Genomic DNA, 21,192 nt, shown 5'->3' on the forward strand with positions numbered 1-21,192 from the left:
TTTGAATGTTTTTGTAACTGCAGAATTTCTGTTCACTTTCAAATCTTTGTGTGTTTTTTTTCTTTCTACAACTCTTGGATAATACTCCCCAGACTGTGGAGTCACTTTTGGAGACGTTGCATCTGAATTACGCACGGGATCCCTCTAACAAATGACAACTCTTAAGCGCTTTATTGCTCCCTCACTTCATCCCCTCACCTCCCTGCATTGTACCGACCCACCGTATCACCTTCCCCACGAGGCCGGCGGCCGGCAGTGAAAGCCTCTGCGGCTCTTTCAGTGCGTGAAGCGTGCGGCCGCGGGAACACCCGGCCGAGGATGTGGGGAGGAGGTTTCCCGATGTCCGTCCCAGCGATTGTGACTCTGCTCCTGGTCATAAGCGACGTGAAAGGCAGTGAGTACTGCCATGGCTGGCACGACTCCCAGGGCCCGTGGAAGGAGGGCTTCCAGTGTCCGGAGAAGATCGACGCGGTGGACGCGATCATCTGCTGCGGCAAATGCGAGCTGCGCTACTGCTGCTCCAGCACGGAGGCCCGGCTGGATCAAGGGAGCTGCGATAACGATCGGCAGGCCAAGGAGCCCGGGGCGGAGGACAAGGAGGACAAGGAGTCCGGTGCAGGTAGGAACTTCTGCTGATTCATCAACTTCTAAGATGCTAGGCATGACCTATCACCAGTAGGCTCTACTTAATCCAACTTGTGCATATCGGTTCTAAAAGCAATATCAGTGTGCGAGAGGGAAAATGGAAACAAAAACCTGATTAACGTGGACGGCGGTGCTTCAGCGCATTGGTCGTTTTTTTTTAAATCTCAGCCGATATTTGTTTTTAAGGTTCATTCTGTTTAATGTGATGGGAAAAGACTCATAAAGTGCGTGCGCAGAATGTCTTAAATTGGACATTGCAAATTGCAAAGCCGTTCGGTGTCCCCTCGCAAACCCAAACAGTCCCACGGTATGTCCCTGGTAAAACCTTCATCTGTTGCCTGTGTCGGCACCGACAGCTGCTCAGGAGACAGCAGCAGACCCCTCCAACAACCCCCCCCCCCCCCCCCCCCCATCAGAAAACCTGTTAACTGCCCTCACAAATGGCAAACCGTGCCATGCGGCACTTATAAATAGCTGTGTTTGTTCTGGCCAGAGCGAGAGGGACCGTGGGCTCAAATCACGCCGTCCCCACGGGGATCAGGTTTGGACTCGACCGGATCTTGGACGGTGGCTCACTAACGGCGCTGACAGCTCCGTTAGTTAAAAGAAAAAAAGAGGACGCAAATTGCTTCATGTATCATTTCCTGTCATCCTCCTGTAGTCTCCCTGGTGTCTGCAAGGGATTCTCACTCAAAGCTGCTTTAAGCGAGTCACTCACGTGCACAAGCTGTATTCAAGAGAGGCATCACTAAGGGGAAATATGATATAGGGGATTAGGTAACAAGGGACCTTCTTTTTTCCACAATGGCTCCCATCCCAATCATCAGTGGTTACATTCCCATAGATTCATTTACCATGAAGCCCCCTCGAAGCATCGTCATATCTTTCTTAAAGTTTAACAAGTAGCGGCACTCGGCAAAACATCAGAGAGAAAGGCAACACAGGCGTCATGTTTCCCTGGAGGATATTAAGCCGTCTTTTGGACCTCTAGCTCTGTCGTTTGCTAAAACAATCATGCCTTATCACTGCAGGCAGAGGCATACATTTCATCCAGTGGCCTCCGGCCAAAATAAGTTAAAGTATAAAAGCAGCTCTCCCCCCCCCCCCCCCCCCCCCCACTAAGAAGCAAAGAGGAAGGCCTCGTTCGTTTTCGTGCACTTCTTTCATTTTTCATATGTTTGCAGCCTATTAATCATCCGGGAAAGAAACACCCCGTGTTGTCAATGGATAACAGGCAGGAAATTATTAATGTGCTCGACATGAAGGAACATATGGTATTTAGGAACCGGAGAAATCCCACGGGAGAGACGAGGGAGAGTCCAGCCAGCACTGCCACAAAGATTGTGCCCAAAAACAAGAGCTTATGAGAGAAGGGGGCTGCTGTTACTTGGCTATAACTGCAGCAACAGGTGTGGACGAGTGACAGGGAACAATAAAGGGTTCCAAAATGAGAAAATCACACCTTGGCAAGTGGTAAAGCGCTAGCGTCCTTTGTGAAAAGAAACATATACGAGACAGTTAAAACATACATTTGACAAAGTGAGAACAGTTCTCCAGATGGAGTTGCATTTACTCGCATAGTCTACTTCAGTATAATTTTGAGGTATTTTTACTTTCCATTTTAGACTTTTTCATTGTTTCAATTCACTCAGAGGGAAATGTGCTTTTTACAAAATGACTCCAACCAGTCTCTGCTGTGTTTAGTGCTAACTCTTTGAAGAAAGGTGAACATGGCTGACATCACTTAGCATAGCTATTAAGATCGCGTTAGCATGTTATTAGCATTTAACCGAAAGAAACATTTTCCCAGATTTATCTTGTAACCATAAAGACCTTTTTCTGCACCGATACTCGGATCATTACTTATTACTATAATTAAGTATTTTTTTGATTTGCTGTAATGATATTTTTTACAGTTCTGAATACTTCTTGAGTGCTGCCCGTCTGAGGAACTGTAAGAGACACAACATTCTACCCACTTTTAATCGTCATCAGTCACGCACAAAAAGGGAGTGGAAGCAGAGATGTTGAGGTGGAGGCCTTATAAGTGCAGGAAAATTGAGCATATATGCGTGTTGCCATAACAGAGTTCCTGTTAAAACCTGTTTACTGGAAGGTGTGCGGCTGTGAGGTTCATCAGCCCGTGGAGTCAACACCGCTTCTACTCGACCGGGAGATGGGTCAAGGTCCTGGTCGGTTTCACGTCACCACCGAGTCCCAGGCCGCATTCTGTCTCTTGTCACCCGGTCTTACCGCCTCGCTTGATAAATGTCCCCTGGCTTAACAGCTTTCACGCCGTAATCCGTTTAATACCCTGCTACTTTTTGATGAGCATTTTGAGAAGTTTCTCAAGGCCGTGTGGATGTATTTCAAAGAGACAAAAGGAAACTGGAGCCTGGTCGCCACCTCTCCCTCTTTGGCATAAAGTTACAACGCATAACACATGGGGACATTCAAAGGGGGACATAACTATGCCCCGCGGGAACAATAAAGTACAACTTATCACTTGTAACGTTACTTGGACATTGTTCTGTTCGAAAGGCGTTTGCGCAAGTGAGCCAGGGAAATTAACAAGAGAGAAAACACCCGAGAATTAACGTCATCTCACCCCGTTTCTGCCAAAAACATTCACTCTGAGCCTTCACTGGTTTTGGGCAAAAGGTGAAAGTAGAGAGAAAAAAAGCCTGTAATTGTTTCTAAAGTTATTTTTGATCCTGTTTTTGGAGCAAAATTACCGACATCTGACTGAATCACAGATCTGAACAAAATGTCCAGCTTTTAAAACTATTTTACCCAACAAGTCAGAATCATTGGTCCAATAAAGTACTGTCCTGCAAGTAAAAAAAAACCTCAGTCAGTAAGAAGAAATTGGCCTAGTGCTTTGATTTAAAGAGCTGAATAAGCTCCCATTCAGCTCCATTAAATCAGCCAACTTTAATACCCTTCTTTAAGCAGAAGCCAAGTACAGCAGTTCAACTTGAGTAACTTATTTTCAAAGGGGTGGGTCATAAATAGCCAAGGAATAAGAAGGGTCACATATATCTGCTGGCAGCCGGGCCTTAAGAATGTCACCGCTGCAAACACACACACACACACACACACACACACACACACACACACACACACACAGGTCCACAGGGTCGAGGAGGCTGGGGGCACTGCAGGGTGCTGAGGATTAAAACAGATCAAAACAAAGTTAATAACTGCTAATGAGAGCCAGGGACTCCCTGGGGACTCGGCCTCCCTCTCATTCTTCTACCCGAGTCCAAACACTCCACTCTGCTCACTCTTTTGTTTCACTGTCTCACCCAATCTCCACTCACATGTAGGAGCTTTTATTGTGAAGGGAAGCGAGACTCCTGTGTGTGTGTGTGTGTGTGTGTGTGTGTGTGTGAGAGGGAATGCTGCCTTGAGGTTTAATGTTCAACACAGAAGTCAAATGTTTTTCGCCACAAAAGCAGATCCGACAGCTGTGTCCTTCCTCTCTGTACGCAGTGCCCATCTACGTGCCGTTCCTGATCGTGGGCTCGGTGTTTGTGGCTTTCGTCCTGGTGGGCTCCGTGGTCGCCGTGTGCTGCTGCCGCTGCCTCCGCCCCAAACAGGAACTGTCCTCGGGAGGTGCTGCGGGAGGAGGGGGGAGCGGCCGCCTCTTGGAAACCATCCCCATGATGGCCAGTGGGGGGACCTCCAGGGGTTCCTCTTCACGCCAGTCCAGCACGGCCACGTCGTCCAGCTCCTCCGCCCCGCCCGCCGCCCCCCGCCCCGCCCTCATGCGGGCTCAGGCCTCCTGCTGCCTGCCCCCCGATGCCAGCGTCTTCGTCAACATGCCCACCAACTTCTCCGTGCTCAACTGCCAGCAGGCCACGCAAATCATGCCTCACCAGGGACAGTTCCTCCACCCGCAGTACATCGGCTACGCCCACCCGGCCCAAACCTACCTGGACCCCAGCCAGGGGGATACAGACCCCTCCAGTCCCCCCTGCCCTCCTCCCAACGGGGGCTCCAGCATCACCGGGGACCAGAAGTACCCCGCGCTGACTGTATGATGAGGAGCCCACCTGCAGACCTCTCTTTTTGTGAAGTTTTGTGAGTCATTTCGGGGACGCTGCCAGAGTGGAAAAAAAGAAGAAGAGTCGGACTCACACGAAGGACTAGTAAACCTCCCGCTGGCTGCAGGCCCTGCCCGGCTGTTGTGTGTCCGTTTAGTGTGTCGTATGATCTCTATGCGCGTTGGAACGAGCTGAGCTCAACCGATGACGGATGCATAAACAATTTTCTGTCCGGATGCAAATGGGAGGGTTATGCAGCCCAGATGGGTGACGGTGCGCAGCTCACTGCGGCTCAAACAAAGACTGTGCAGGTGTTTGTGTTTGTGCGTGCATGTGGGAGTGAGAACTTTTTTTTGTTGTTGCTTTATTCATGCTGGAATGAGTGATGACTGGATGATTTATGGCAGTGAAGTATACATTCAAGCAAGAAAAGATTATGACCACATGCTGTTTATGCCATGTGTACGTCGGCACTTGTGAATGGTTGTGAGTGGTTTATTAAAGAACGCTATATGTCTGTTTGTGTTGAAAGTGTGAGGAAAGCAAGCATGGGAACCTTTGTACTCTGTGTGTGGAGCCGTGTGGTTGTATGAGTAACTCTGATGGGAAAAGCAGGTGGTGTAATGTGAAAGGCAGTTGCAGTCTCCCTGTAGACCATTTAAAGTCTAATGAAGTGAACACGGGACACAGACTGTGACGCTCCACCCGACAGTACAAATCAACCCGCTCTCCCCCACACCCCACACCCCTGCCACCCAAAAAGAGAAAAATGAAATCCCAACTGCCCTGAGCGGAAACACAGACCCCCTAAAAGTAAAAGGATGGCAGTGAACACATGAAAAGTGTGCGCGTGTGTGTGTGTGCGGGAGCGAAGGGGTGAGACGCAGCTCTCTGAAGATTACCAAGTTAATCATTCAGCATAAAACTGCCAGCTTCCTTTCTCCCCTGTGAGAAGTGTGTGTGCATGTGTATTTAACACTACCACAGCTCAGTGCGTTAGAGGGGGGGGGGGGGGGGGCGGCCCTCGGGCAGCTTTGACTCATTATTTCCCACTTAAGAGCAGAACAAAAATGCTGGTTGCTTGTTTATCTTAAAATAAAAAAAGATTTTAAAAAGTTCAAAAGTTGCGTTATTTTCCTTCAGTGTACTGTACAACTGTCACATGCGACTTGAGGAAGCGCACGCAGCGCTTGATGTCCCGAAGAACCAATAGAACCAATAGCTTTGACGCAAAAGACAAAATAAATAAAATGATGTATGAAAATGGTCCAATTTGATTCACATTGATTCTAAATAAATAAACAACTTTTACCAAAGTGATTGTGTGGAGAACTTATGTTTGTGTTGGTCTTTCATCACCTTTGCTCATAAAAAAAAGCCGTGTTGCCATTGACCTCTCGGATGAGGGATTGGGTGAATGGGTTTGTCTCCCACTGTTAATTCCCTTGAAACACAAACACACTGATAGTTAAGCTATTAGGAACACTAAATACACACATTCGCAGACAGCTTTACCACCCACAGTGGACGGTCACATCACCCGAGGAGGGACAATGACCCACAACAATGGTCCGTTTAAGGCCATGTGGAGGTGTCGCGGACTCCTCCAGAAACTACATGGCAGGATCTCTAAATGGCTCTATGGCTCCTCCGGCCCCCGATGGATGGATTCTCCAGACGGGAGAGCAGCTGAACTCGGTCTGGGTTGAGCCCGATCCAGGAAGGTGGGCGGCAAAGAGATTGGGGGAGAGGGAGTGATTCAGTTCACGTATGATGTACGTAAGATATGCTTTAAGAAAAAAAGAATCCTTTTTCAGCATGTAGTGTATGCGCCCTGAGCCAGTTTGACAAATAAATAAAACCCTTCCAGTTACGAGACAGAGACATTTAGTCAGGCCATGGATTGATTAGATTTAATGATTAGGACTCGGATGGTCAACTCCCACCCGTTCAGTCTTGCATTCCCATCCTCAACAGTGTCACACACACACACACACACATACATACGCACACACAATGGACTCTACGTTGGGACAAACCGTAGAGCCGCAAAACCACATGATCTAGGCGAGTGTCTCAGTCAGATCCCTTCTGTTTGGATGCGTAGTAGCACTGCTTCAAGTAAAATATTCCCTACAAGACATGTTTTCACATACAAGTACAAAAACAGGCATTAATGAAATGAGGAAAAAAAATACAAAATATAAACACATACACGTAAACTTTAATAATTAAAAAAATTAACAGTCCAGTAATAATGGAAATCCAAGAAAAAACCAACTGAGGAAGCTTTAATGCCGGACTCACTGCTCCTGAGTCAGCTGACGAGGCTTGACGGGCAGCCTCAGGAATTACGGGAGCGGCCAGAAACAACAGGAAACAACGTGGTTTGTTAAAAACTGGCCCAGATGATGAGACAGGATAAGAGTGGGAAGGAGGGGAGGGGAGGGGAGGGAGGGGGGACGTGGAGGCCGCAGGGCGGCTGGGAGATGGAACGATAAGAGGGAAGACACGAAGGTACAAGGAGAAATAAGCTAGAGGACGACTCGGTGTGGTGGGAGGGGCGGCAGCGGTCCGGTTTAGGGGGCTCTGCCTCAGTGGCATCTCCACGGTGTTTGGCAGTGAGGCTTGTTGCTGCGATGGGACGAGATGGGGGGGGGGGGGGGGGGGGGGGGGGGGAGTCCTGTAGCTGTAGGGTTCAGGGCTCTGGCGGTCCTCCCTCTTTCCTTCCCGTTTTGGAATTCATCAGTGCGTGTGTATGCATCAGAGAAGGGGGGGGGGGGGGGGGGGGGGGGGAGCCGTGGAAGCAAACGCACATGCACACAAACACAGGAGCGCAAATGCGTGCAGGCGTACATGCACAGGCAGATACAGACACACACACAGACACACACATACACCCACGGATAACACAGCGGCATGAAGCAACCCCACTCTGTGGGGTATACAGGGATCAGCAGCAGTCTCTGACCTGGCCTTGTGGTGTCTGTGGAGGGATAGGATTGCTCATGCCTGTGCAGCGGATGCGGATTTAATGCGTCTTTAATGCGTCTTTTTTATGAAGTCGGCCTGGTCCCTTGCCTCAAGTGAATCCTATGTGCGCCGGCGACGGCCTCCACGGCTGACCGTGACACCCACCTTCCGGCGGAGGGGGTCGGGTCGTAGTTCCGTTAAGGCCACAGCAAGGAAGCAGAGGGGGGGGGGGGGGGGGGTGGGGAGGAGGTCGATCCCCTCACATAAGTCTGTCTCCGCCAATCCCCTTTATAACCATTGCCATGGTAAGCCTCGGTTTGGGGGTGGCGCTAGAGGCTGGGGCGTTCGCGGGTGGTGTCATAAGAGCGCACTACCTGGGATTACTACCTGGGATTGGGAAACGACGCCGTGCTCCTCTTGAGAAAAGGCGTAGCCGTCTGCAGGGGGAGACCATCATTTAGGAATGAATATTGAACACCTAATGTGTTACAGTGTAGTACAACAGCATTTACTTTTACGTTTTGACAAGTAACTCATGTGACAAACCGCTGCTTCAATAATAAGAATTCATTTTAAGGGGATTTTGAAGATCTGGTATATACAGGAATGCTTTATTGGATCACACTACTAAGTGTATATGTTCTTGCCCTAATCCCATAAAAAATATAGAAATAGAAAAGCACGGCTTTCTCTCTGCAAGGTTTGCACATTTTTTAAACAATCCCCCTAATAATATACGTAAACAAGCACACTAATCAAACAAATCAGATACTGCAAATATGTAGTAAACAAAGCTCAAATCCTGAGTGAATATTGGCTCCATATGCGTCGTGCTTGCATTTAAGGAAGTGTTTTAAGGGCCGTTTCGTGTAATGACAGGGAAAGGAAGGGAGACTGAATCGCAGTCCTCGGCTGACCTCACAGTGCGAGTGCAGTGGGAGAGGATACTCACGTGACACAGTCTGCTGCACCGAGTTGGAGCGTCCGACGCTGGAAGGCGTTTTCTTAAAGACTCTTGTCAGCAGATGGGCCCGTTCGTTTAGACTGCAGAGAAAGGAAAGCCAGATTAGTCACTCCACAGCCACATGATAACAATGGTAGGTATATGACATGCATTGGAGAAGAGACTCCACACTACTGCACAAAACCAGAACTAGCTACTGGGAACGTTTTTATTTTGGTTTCCATTAGTGAACACATTTCACCAAATTGCTTTCAGTTATGAGAAGTGGTTGTCAAAATATAATGTCTTAACTGATTTAAGGCAGCAGGATTATTTTGTATTTTTAAACTTGAGTTAATCCCTGAATGATTGAGACAAAAGTATATTTCTCCTTCATAGATGAACACAGAAACACACGGATCAAGGATGTAAAACTAGAAAGTTGGTCTGAAGTGGATCGGACACTGACTTTTTCTGACGCGCAGTTTCAACCCGACAAAGTTCTACACTGGCTGCAAGGGTAACAGGACATCCACAGTAAACTATTCCTCAGCCCCCCCCCCCCCACCCCCCACACCCTTCTCCCCCTTTCCAAGAGGAAGACTGGCTCCTCTGTTCGGAGACCACACGCCGTCACGGCTCCTCTCCTCCTGTGACCAAAAATAACTAACTCTTTTCCAGGTATTGCACATAGATGCATGCACTGACACTTTTTAGTTGATACCTCTCTCCACTCTCATCAACATAGTCACATTCATTAAAGTAAAAAAAGAGAACATCTGGTCAATGTGTCACTTTTTTACCAATTTAATTTAAAGGGTACGTTTTCTACATTCATCTACCAATGGAGCTCCCTCGGGCTGATTCAAAGATAAGTTATTGAGACAAAAACAGCCTTCCTATGTTAAGATTTCAACAAGGGGGTAAGGAAACTCACTTCATATTGAAAATACTGGATGCTGGGAACCTTCACGAGAGTGTAAGCCGAAAAGAAGAAAAACCGACGTGCTCTGAAGTGCTCAACAACTATTTGGATCTCTGTTGGACAGACGGCAGTGCTGAGTGAATGATGAAAGGTGGCTGGACAGATTAATGAAATGCATCGAGTTGTGTTTCTTTACGGGGTTTTTTCTGGTTAACTTCGGATTGGGATGTGCCTGGTTGGAAAGCTCCTTCCCACCCCATTCCCATGTCTACCCCAGGAGGTACTAACACACGCTCCTTTCCACTGCCTCTCTGTGCACCGCTACTTTTAATCGACTTTTCTTTTTTTGAAATGGAGAGGAGCCGAGTTCAGTGTCAGCACCGGATGGGGTTTTGCAGATCAGTTTAAAACATTCCCTCTGACAGGGACAACTCCTCTCTGAGTGAGACATTCTTTTTATTTGAAAATATCAATATAACCGTGCAAAGATACAAAAAAAAAATGGACAAACGTAAAGTAAAAAGTTATTTACCAAAATGTACATCTATCAAAAGTAAAAGCATTTGTTACGCGGAATGGATGATATTGATGTAGACATGGATGCTGCGTTGTGACGTTGTAACCAGTTGAGCTACTTTGTGCTGATGAATAGTTATTTAGTTTATTTTTGGCATTTTATTTATGCTATTTGTGATTAAAAAACTGAAGATCTTATGAAGGCTATCACTATGCAAAGTCTGAACCTGGAAGTTAACTACAAAAGATATATATATATATATTGAAGTAAAAAACAACAATATTTTCCAATATTAGTAGAAATAAAGCCACTTAAACTGCGAACACCATAAAACTGTACTTCCAAATTTAGTTGTGTTTTACATTCTACTACTTCTGACAAAACAGTCAAACCTCTAAAATCCAAAATTCATTCAATAGCTAAATAATAATTTCTAACACACTTCTAGCAATCACAACTAAATCACAGAGAGACCTACAGACAGATATAGAAAACACACCAGGTCTGTACAGCAATTCATATTGATCCACCTATGAGGCAATGCACAGATGGAAAAATGGAAATAGGGAGAGAAATTAAATCTTAAAATAATTCAGAAGACAAAGGGTGACTTCAAGACAAACAGAGAGAGAGGAGTGAACTCAGATAATGGAAAACAAGCGAAGGTCACTCCAAAGCAGCCTGCAGTGGGGCACACAGGTCAGTGAGGTCACAGTTCACACAGTGGGACAATGCCAACCCAGAAACTACCTCTGTGAGCATGTGACAGCTGTGGCTCTACGGGACCTCGGCCTGGGCTTCGGCCCTGTGGACGGCGCCACCGGGGAGTAAGAAAGCCCATTTGTATCACACACAGACACACTTTAAAATGTTCACCTATGCGCGCCAATGCAACGCGATACAACAGCTCTGCGACAGATTAGCATGACCAGGTTTTTATTTAGTTTTTACTTTTGGAGATTAAAATCTACTGTATGTTTATTATTGAGGTTGTAACTCGTAGTGCTGAACTGCGTAATATAGTTCATGAATGAGTTGGTGAAAAATATTCCAATAGCCTCTGAATTAGTATGACGATTAGTATGATTTATAACAGTACTGAAGTGCTAATATGTATACGATAGCTGATTATTCTTGTGTAAATCATTATTAAAAAAGATAACCATAAAAATATTTTTTTAAGTGATAATAAAAATCAACAAAAATCCATAGAAAAAAAACGGATCAATGTCACAAATAAAAATAAAAAACCATGATGCTTTTTAGCACACCGGACGTACCTGCGGCCGCTGGCGTCCCTGAGTACAGCTGCCCCTGGATCTACAGCACGGGCCTCCAACTCCTGCACCTCCTCCAGGAGAGACTTCCTCACGGTGCGACGTGTGCTGTGGGGCAGAAATAAAGCTCATCAGACCCAAGAAGGAAAATCTGAGTTTGTTACTTTGCAGACACTTGGGATTCATGATATATAAGTGTGCGTAAGTGTTGACACAGACTCAGCGTGGGTTATGTAAACGGTTGAGTTCAAATTGCCTCTGCGTGGATATCCCTGGTATTTATATTAAATGTGCTCTACTTACGTGATCCAAGCGAAGTCTTTGACTAAACACGCAGTGGGCACCAGGACCAGGCCCAGCCAGAAGTACCAGCACTGCATCACCTTGCCAGCCTGTGATGACAACACACAGTCTCCATTTATTTTGCTCGTAAATTAATTCAAAGCGAGTATTAAGTAATTTTTCTCTGCAATGCGCGGCGAGAAACACATGTGTAAAAGGCAAAAAGAAATGTGAGACAAAGCACATTGAAAGCCATTCAAAGCAGAGTTAGCAAGAGTAGGATATCCCCAAACTGTAACTACACCACCACACTGGATTTAACAGATTCCCGGAGCTGAAATACAACCCTGTCCTGCTGAAAAGATAAAAAAGACAGAGTAACCACATTTCCTTTGCTTATATCTGCAGTGCAGCTGCAAACCGCCTCGTAGACCTTTGACCGTAATCTTCAGCCTGTCTCCAGGGATCAATCATGCATCTAACCGCTGTGTCACTTCTTCTGTCCGTCTCTACGCCTCACTCCTACACATCCCAATTCATAGTTAGTGACGGTGTCTTATGTTGCTTGTCCTCACCTGTTGCTGCAAATCCCTCTATTTTATTCCCTTTATTACCCAATATCACCCCCTCTCCTCCTTTGGTTATTTGCAAGAGCTCTGTGTAGTATCATGCATCCAAATCTTTGTCTCTGGGAGTTACCGTTTGAGTAAACTGTCAAACATTTCATGCGCTTAATTTCTACTACTTTATTGCCCATATCGCCTCTTCCTCTAGCCTGTTTATTTCATCCTGAAATAGCGATAAATGTTCCCATGGGGAAAATAAATAATGGGAAAACGAATCCGACAAGCATAAGGAAATGTGCTCTGCAGCAGCTGGAATCACATCCAAGTCACAGATGATTCAAATGGACAATTATTATTTTTTTTTTTCTGCTTTTACATATCAACAGAAACAAAGTGCTGGTCTCAAGCACCACTTTACAATCAACACAAATCACAGGTACCTGGATACACACAGGGCTTTAAATGTAAGGTACACACACAGTTGCTTTGGGCAGAAATCTACAGCTTGTTTGCATCCTGTGTCCCCCATTGATGGATGAATATATAGATAACAGGAGCAGGGAAAGAAAGAGAGGTAATGGGGTAGTTCGGAGGGGGGCTCAGTGTCTCTGACCATTCCCCAGTTTGACCGAGCAGCTGCAGAGATATTTGACCGCATTCCGGATTTCTGACACAAATTGAATTAATGAGCCGAGGGCAGTTTAGACGGCCCTATTCCCTTCCCCTCCCAAGGCTCTCCCCCACTCAGCGGGGCACCTCACCTCACCCCCGCCGGCTCAACAAACTCGAAAGAGGAGTCTTTCTATCAAGGGATCCCCGCGTCCACTCTTGTCTACGGCCCCCCCCCTGCTCCCTGGTTCCTCATCACCGCCACAAGCAGACCTTCTTGAGTCAACACCTCCACAGAGGGCAGTAAAAAAACGGGGGCTCGGGTGACACGCAGCAGGTGCAGGAAGCCTGGTGAGTGCGGCTGGCGAGGCATAAATCTCCCCCAAGGCTCCAGCAGTGCCGACGCGGAACACCCAAGAGGAGAGTCTCACAGGCGCCATGTAATGGCAGCCGAGAACAAGGGAGGGGCAGGTGATGGAGGTGGCAGAAAAGAGATGTCAAAAGGAGGAGCTATTTTAAACCCCCCCCCCCCCCCCCGACCCCCGTCACGTGTTCATCGAGAGGGACTTGCCTGGCCCAGCATGTCAGGGGCGATGGGGATGGTGGGCCAGATTGCAGAGTAGACAGCGAAGAAGACCATCCAGAGCGCCATGCTTCCCCACACCGCCAGGTGGGAAAACTACAAGAGAGAGAGAGAGAGAGAGAGAGAGGGAGAGAGAGAGAGAGGGACCAAGGAGGGAGGCCAATAAAAAAAGGAAACCCACGGCGTGGAGTGCAGGAGAGGATTGAGATGAAGAGACGGAGAAGAAAGACAGCATAAGGTCAAATAGTTCATCCGAATATACACAACCTTTCTGTCGCTCCTTCCCATCTCTCCGTACTGCTCTCTGTGATCCGCTGAAACGGGACACTGTGTGAATTCCAGCGGGACCCTGCTTCATTACTGCCGGGCTGTTGTGTGGACAGCTGAACGGACAAAAGTGTCAGCGCCCTTCTGTTCATGCTGCCAATCTCTCTCTTTCCACCCATGCTGCAGCAGAGAGCACATCTTGGTGCCGTCATGGTTGGAGCGGTTGTTCCCTTCGTCTACGGGCGCCTCCGCCAACGTCGTTCCGAGACGTTGGAACCAAATACATTTGTCTTTTTTATTACCCCCATTGTTTTAATGCATTTAAGTTTGTGTAGAGCATCTGATATTCTTTCTACTTTATCATATTTGGCCATATACCTAATATATCTTGATGGTGAACAGTAGAATTTTTAAACACGCTGAGATGTGCTTTTAACCCCTAATGTCTGGGAGACATAGAAGTTGTTAGCGTGTGGGACATAGGAAGGAGAGCCACACAGCGATTTACTTAAAAATACATTTTACTGGTTTTCCAGCTAGTTAGTCATTTTAAATGAATACTGGCAATATCAATACATAAGCCACAATGGCTCCCGCATTTTGTTTGTAAGTGAGAAAAACTGTCCATATAATGTAGGGCTTGCAGTATGCCCTGGAATTTGATCAACTTTTGACGCATGTAGAGGAGTGAAAAAATATCTAAGTTAACTATTTTCAATAAAATCTGTTTGGCTCTTGTGTTTCTGTATTTTCTCTTACAAACAAGATGTGAATCTCTGTTTTCTGGTCTGCATTTCTCCTTTGCTGTGTACTAACGGCGTCCCTTCGATCCTTGGATACCTGCTAAAGTATATTTAACAGCTCCTGCAGCTGCTTCCCACGTTGACTTGAATGGTTCTTCAGTCTTAATATATTATAATTTTCATGCTGTTTTTGGACAGTGACCCTATTCTAAGTGGATCATTTTGAAATATCAAACATGAGCAGTGTAAAAACAATTGCAGCCGTGAGTGAGAGGCTCTCGGAAAACCTCCCACTGAAAGCCTCACACAGTGGACCCCCCCCCCGACTTTATTCATCAACGGTTGAGTAAAACACAGCACATGTGGTGTGGAATATTAGAAAGTGTTAATGTTCTTACCTTGGTCCAAGCTGTGGTCTCCATTCCAGCTTTCAGACATACTGTAACTACCACATACTACACACGCACACGCACACAGGGGAGCAAATAAAATAAAGAAACAGGATTAATCCGCTGGCGACTGAAGAAGATAATAAACATGAATGTTTTACAGTAAACTAACAAATGTCTGTTAAAATTCTACAGACCCCTTCACCTTTGTGCAGTCCACACACACACACAACAAACAAACAAAAGTGAGACTGGGGGGTAAAATGATATCAAGAGTGTGGGATAGGGAGAAGAGATGGATGAGTGTGGAGAGGAGACAGACTGGCTAGACGAGACGTAGATGTAGTGGAGACTCGCAGCACAGTACCGGTGAGTCCACAAATACTGTGCATATATAGAACAAAATCTGCATGCCAAAAGACACAGATGAATTTGAATAAAAAGACACATAAACAAAGGATATAGGTGGGTGATGCTTACTGTGTAGACCATGTTCCCAACAAACAGGTAGTCATTTCCCTGACCGTCACTGAACGGAGAATCTGTGGGGAACACACACGTACCTTAATGACCAAGTCTTAACAGGCAGAATTCTGAACGTTAAGTTACTTTGGCATGTCACTTACCATGCTCCAACATTTTGAGTGGAAACCAAAAGAGAATAACGGAATGAATCAGTGCATTGATACAAGTACCCCAAAACACCTGAAAAACACAGAGGGGGAGAGAGAGAGAGAACAGGGTGGAAAACGAGTCAGTGAAGGTTAATGCCAAAGCACATATATGCCCACACACAAATAAAAACATACAAAAACAGAAATCCCTCACAGTAGCACACAACTTCCACTGTGTTCTTGCCATCAAAAAGTGCCCTCCTAGTGTACCCTTTAAAAATGAAAGACTTCCTTATTCTGGGCCTATGAATCTCATTAGAAGTTACCATGGAAACATACCCGGGCTCCTTACCCCTCTTATTTACTCACTGCAGCCCAAACAAACAGGAGGCATCACTTGGCAATCCCAAAGCGAGCTGCAATGCCATGACAAGTCAGAGACAGAGCACGTGGGGTGTGTGTGTGTGTGTGTGTGTGTGTGTGTACCTTGGTGTTGAAGCCCTCGGCATTCTGAGTGATCCGGTAGAGCTGTGGGAAACGGAGCATATTCTGCTGGCTGCACGGCCGGTCGAATATCCCCAGAGTGAACGGGGGCAGCGCAGTAAATATCTGCATCACACACACACGAGATGCAGCCATTAAAACACATAATGACAGAGCGGCGTGTATACATATAAACATACTCCGACCAGCGGGGCAATCACTGCTCATTTCAGCAGCGGCATTTAAGGAACGCCACAGGGTTTTAAAAGTGGGGTAACCCTACAGGGCATCTGCAGTTAGACATAAGTACACCCGGAAAAACACGCACGCACACTTTTCTGGCTTTCGGAAAGAGCAGAAATGAGACAACACATAGACTGACGTCTGATTGGTTGAGATAAGAGGAGAGGGACGTTGACCTAATAAAAACCAGACTGAGTGAGAGAGTTGAGAAATGGAGCGGTGAGTGGTGAGACAGTTTGAAAGGCAGCGAGGCACTCACCACGTTGTAGAGGCCGATGCACCAGCGCTCAAATAGGATCTGTCCAGAGAAGCCGTTCACGAAGGCGAACCACAGCTGGAGGCACAAAGAGAGGGATGAGAGGAACAACGGCAGGCAGAACATCTGCAATAGGGAGATACTAATAGGGGACTTAGATCTTACACCAGTAAGCACATTTTGTACTCGACACTGACTCTTACTCACTTTTGTTTTAGTTACGACATTGAATAGACATAGATGAAAGATTTTCATTGGGTAAGATGCTATTTAAGGCCTATCATACTTTACAACATAACATTATTATGGGCCAGAACTCTCTCAACAATTGGCAGAGAGCATTCCTTTTCTTTTCCTTTTCAAACTTCGCAATGTGTGATTTCTATTGTTGAATTCCAGTCAAGAATCCAAGTTCTCGAAACATTGAATTGGATATTGTGTACGATCCTTTGAAGCGCGGAACAAAAAGTCCAAAGCTGCTAAGAACGTTTATGCTGTTTAAACAATGTTGTAGTACTCGTCCCTGGAACACTTTAATTATGACGGAAAGCAGTGGGATTGATGGGAATTGTGGACATCACTTTTTGAAACACAAGAGCTAAAAGCAATAATGGCCCAGGGAAAACCTTCTTTAAAGTCTTACTATTGCCCCCCCCCCCCACACACAAACACACACCTACACACACACCTACACAAACACACACACACACACACAGAGGTGACGTAGGCTGATCTATGGGCAGATAGAGAAAATGTTTGGGGCCGCTGGTGGGAGTAGGAATTCCTGGAGGCGTACGATGGAGCAAACACACGCACACACACACACACACACACGTTCCCCCGTATTCTGTCTCCACTAAGTGGACAGAGACAGTCTCTAACCTTTGGCCTTAAGCGCCCTGCATGGGAGCCAATCATGTGAGATAATTATGGAAACACACACACACACACACACACACACACACACACACACACACACACACACACACACACACACACACACACACACACACACACAGTGGTGGTGTCAGTGGGACAGTAGGCTCCCATGAGGACCTGCACCTGCTGGCATCCTTAATGTGAGACGGAGGGGTGGAGCACAGCTGACGAATACCCCTCATAGCAAAGGCCAGGGCTGCGGTGTGCCCCTTCATCCAACACACACACACACACACACACACACACAAAACCCCTTGGAGCCAAGGTCTCGCCACTGCTGATCTAAAAACACAGTTTTTTTTTCTTAGCATGTGTGTGTGTGTGTGTGTGTGTGTGTATGTGCAAAACAGACGGAAAGCAGACACCAGAAGGGCACCTCGTCCATCACTGTCAGTCTGTGTCGATAAACAGCTGCAGAGCGTCTCTGTTAATGTAACTGTGTGTGTGTGCGCCTGTGTGAGAAACCAGGAGTGTGTGGTAGTGAAGCTCATACCTCGATAATATAGAGGACCACATTCTTGTAGAAACAGTAGAGGATGCACTTGGTGACACGGTTGTAGCTCCACGCCCCGTGGACCAATAGCAGCTTCTCCAGGTAGGAGAACTACCAATCATGGGAAAGAAACAGACGAGAGGGAGGGAGACACTTGTTATGAACACAATTAGAAGAATGAATACAGGGTTGAAAAGAACATTTGGTATGTAAAGGAAACATAAATAATATTAAGGATGTGGTTGGGAGAAAGTTGAAGCAAGAGGAGTCTGGGTGGTGTAAGAATTCAATGTTAAAAGATAAACGAAATAATGAAAGTGACAGAATGTGTTTATTTCACTGAGGTGTTGTTATGTTTCACACAGATAACCGGCTCTAGGATTGCAGAGCAACTTATTGCTTATTTCTTTTGTCCATGTCTGGGTATGTGCAACTCATAAGGAAGTCCTCAAGCAGATTGTTTTGTCTGACCAACAGCGTGACGTCCTAAGATATTTCATCCCCCAGAGAAGGTTTGACATTCTTCGTAGGACACTCCCGTCAAACAAAGTGAGAAATCAACCAAATGTCTGAGTACGAATGGGCTCTAAATTGAGAACCTTTAGAAAATATAATGTATTTGGCTGATTGAAATTAATTAATTAACTACTATTTGAGTGATTCATGTATGCATTTGAGCATGAAATACATACATACATTTATGTTTTTACCACTTCATTCTGGAATTTTTGGACACTCAATTAACTGTTATAAATGTCCACTTTTGTTATGATACTGGAGTGACCCGTGGAAGTAAACTCTTCCTCTGGTGCCCCTCCCCTCCAGGGAGGTCAAAGGTCAGCATCAGCCGTAGAGTGAGCAGGTAAAGATTCAGTGTGCCGCCTTAAGACACTTGAGCAGGGGGACAGCCAGGCACGAATCCATTATCCACGTTCATATGAAAGGTTTGTAACATATCCGCATGACCCCCCCCCCCCCCCCCCCCCCCCGCACCCCCGGCCGAGCACGAACAACTGTCTGCTGCCTCCCACCTGTGCTATGGAGTAGTCGGAGGAATTGGTGGCCTGCATGCCCTCGTTGCCACTGATCCCCACTCCGACGTGAGCCGTCTGAATCATGCCCACGTCGTTGGCACCATCGCCGATCGCCAGCGTGATCGCCTTCACGTGCTTCTTCACCATATCCACGATCTCAGACTTCTGCAGCGGCGACACTCTGAGGAAACAAGGCGAGGAGAGAAATGGACTGGGTTGGTTGATGTTAGGAAGGGAGATGCAGCTTCACCGAAGGGGGAGCGATTAAAAAAGGAACGCTGTGAGAGAGAAAGAAAAAGAGTGATTTGGAGATAGAAAGCTGCTGGCAATCAGGAAAGATTGGGAAACAGTTGAAAGGGAAAAAGAAAGGTGGATGAGGGGTTGGCAGAAGCCTGCACACACACACACACACACACACACACACACAGCAGCCAAGACTGCTCCTCAATAGGAATTGGGAAACAATGATTCATTTAGGGAGCTTCCAGTGGTTCTCTTGACCTCCTGTCCATAACCGGTTCTGTCTCTCCGTTGACAAAGAAAGACCGAGGGAGGCTCCATTACAGATGTTTCCCTCGGGGGCCACCGAGACACTACAGTGAGGTGTAAGAGTGCAACTGCTGAACTGCGGTGGATATTTAGTTTTTTTCCATTTCACGGGGTCACCCACGGCGACAAATGGAAAAACAGGACCAACCGATAAGCAGTCTTCCTTGGCTCAGGGCGTTTGCTTTAGAAAGACCCACTAGGGAGCTCTGCTTTATAAACATGCTGCGTAGGAGGACGCTCACTCCTATTGCCCGTCACTCAAGAGGACAGCTGTCGCGAGTCTTGTTCCAACTACGTGCAACCTGTACTGTGAAAACAAAACATCTCTGCATGGAGGAAAGCTAACACAGGGACTGGGGTTGTGTAACAAAGCAGGTTAGAGGTACAGTAGGCCACTTGCCTATTGGCTGCATTATGAGAGATTAATCCCATTGTAGATTTTTAATCTAAAAAGGTTTACATTTAATCTCCCTGGTGATTGTAATTAGCCGAGTCCCAGTGATGTATTAGTTGATAGTAATTTGAGTTTTAACACCAGATACAATACGTCAAATTATATTAAAAGAAAGAGGCGGAGTCACATATCATTTCACTACAAATGGTGTGTGCACGTCTCAAGTACAGCTTCACATTCCCACCACGTTCACACACAAAATACACACACACACACACACATAATAGGTCCTAAAGACGGTTTGTCTTCTACAAATACGTAAGAAACTGAAATGGCAGAGCTGGGTGGTCTGCTTAGTGTCCATACACGAGCGTGTGCAAAAACACACATACACAAACACCCCTCCTGGCCACCCCCCACACCAGGGGGGAAACCCTGAGAGTGTCCTGGTCCCTGTAGTCAATGCATAAGGATGGGATAGACTTGTCCTCTTTGTGTGCGCCGCTCGCCCCACAAATCTCGCCGGCTCGCTCTACCTTCGCCTCGGACCGCGGCTAACAGAGTTTGGGATTGTATAAAGTGCCATCGGAGAGATGAAAGGCCCCCGAGCGCTCTTCACGGTGGAACTGAGCAGAAAATAAGCAGCCCCCTAAGTCCTCCTATAAACAAACGCACAGTGAAGTCAGGAAGCCAAGCGTACCGGTGCAGCCAAAGCACACGCACACACACACACACATTCTCCCTTAATGTGGGATATCACACATGGACTATTGGGAAGAGACTTAAAAGTCAAGACTAGAGCTTGTTATATACAAGCACCTTATTCCCTGCAGCAGTGGTTCCCAACATGAGGGTCTAGGCCCAGATGTGACTTTCTGTTAGCTTTTTCTTATTTTCTGCACGTCGTTGTTATTGTATTGGGCCTCAAATAATCATTAAGATTAAAGGATCTAATAGAGTCAATATTGTATCTGGATTGCTTTTCTTCTCTCTTAAGAAATATGGTTCAAGTACACATTTTCAATGTTAAATAGTGTAAACATAAGCAGCTGTACTTTAGAATGAAACATAATACGAGACTGGGATAATATAAAACCCCAGAGCTCCTGAAGACAAAGATTTGAAACATTCAGCCCTTTTGGAAGAGCTTGTGAGGAGAAGAACACTCCCGATGAAGACCTGTCAACATCAAGCTGTGTCACTAATAAAAGGCCTTTTTATCAACAGGCCACTACACTCCTCTCCACTTACAAAATGTGTGAACGTGTGATCTTTTGCATGTGTTCTCAAACAACAAAACACTTAGCCCTAAACAGGGTAGCGAGATAGAGATACGTATAGAGCGGAGGAGGGAGAGATATACACATAGAGAGAGGGGCGAGCAAAGGAGGCTGGAGGCTGTTTGCAGGGCCGGTGAGA

At 46.4% G+C, this 21,192-nt stretch overlaps 2 protein-coding genes across 8 annotated transcripts in view; one reads left to right on the forward strand and one right to left on the reverse strand.

Annotated features, from left to right (window-relative positions):
* The first annotated feature begins 50 nt into the window (after positions 1-50).
* On the forward strand, positions 51-6,514 carry LOC119198770 (protein shisa-2). Its single transcript, XM_037456262.2, has 2 exons — positions 51-619; positions 4,141-6,514. Exons 1-2 carry the CDS (start codon positions 319-321, stop codon positions 4,689-4,691), a joined length of 852 nt encoding a protein of 283 aa, XP_037312159.2. The 5' UTR covers positions 51-318; the 3' UTR covers positions 4,692-6,514.
* A 384-nt stretch (positions 6,515-6,898) lies between these two features.
* atp8a2 (ATPase phospholipid transporting 8A2) overlaps positions 6,899-21,192 on the reverse strand; it is a 39,763-nt gene continuing 25,469 nt past the window's right edge. For all 7 annotated transcript variants that reach the window (XM_062559328.1, XM_037456248.2, XM_037456246.2 and 4 more), the window contains 12 exons: positions 18,828-19,011; positions 17,797-17,907; positions 16,368-16,442; positions 15,869-15,991; positions 15,395-15,473; positions 15,249-15,310; positions 14,778-14,834; positions 13,358-13,465; positions 11,633-11,721; positions 11,333-11,437; positions 8,620-8,711; positions 6,899-8,104 (listed from right to left, as the gene is read on the reverse strand). In XM_062559328.1, the coding sequence (XP_062415312.1) occupies positions 8,025-8,104; positions 8,620-8,711; positions 11,333-11,437; positions 11,633-11,721; positions 13,358-13,465; positions 14,778-14,834; positions 15,249-15,310; positions 15,395-15,473; positions 15,869-15,991; positions 16,368-16,442; positions 17,797-17,907; positions 18,828-19,011 (1,165 nt within the window). In that variant the 3' untranslated portion in view covers positions 6,899-8,024. The remainder of the gene's footprint in view (positions 8,105-8,619; positions 8,712-11,332; positions 11,438-11,632; positions 11,722-13,357; positions 13,466-14,777; positions 14,835-15,248; positions 15,311-15,394; positions 15,474-15,868; positions 15,992-16,367; positions 16,443-17,796; positions 17,908-18,827; positions 19,012-21,192) is intronic.

This window comes from Pungitius pungitius, chromosome 19 (assembly GCF_949316345.1).
Source record: "Pungitius pungitius chromosome 19, fPunPun2.1, whole genome shotgun sequence".
NCBI lineage: Eukaryota > Metazoa > Chordata > Actinopteri > Perciformes > Gasterosteidae > Pungitius > Pungitius pungitius.

Excerpts from the sequence above, each read along its gene's own strand:
- LOC119198770 (XM_037456262.2), top strand. The coding sequence starts at position 319 with ATGTGGGGAGGAGGTTTCCCGATGTCCGTCCCAGCGATTGTGACTCTG. Across the intron at positions 620-4,140 it reads GGACAAGGAGTCCGGTGCAG|TGCCCATCTACGTGCCGTTC; the intron begins GTAGGAACTTCT and ends CTCTGTACGCAG.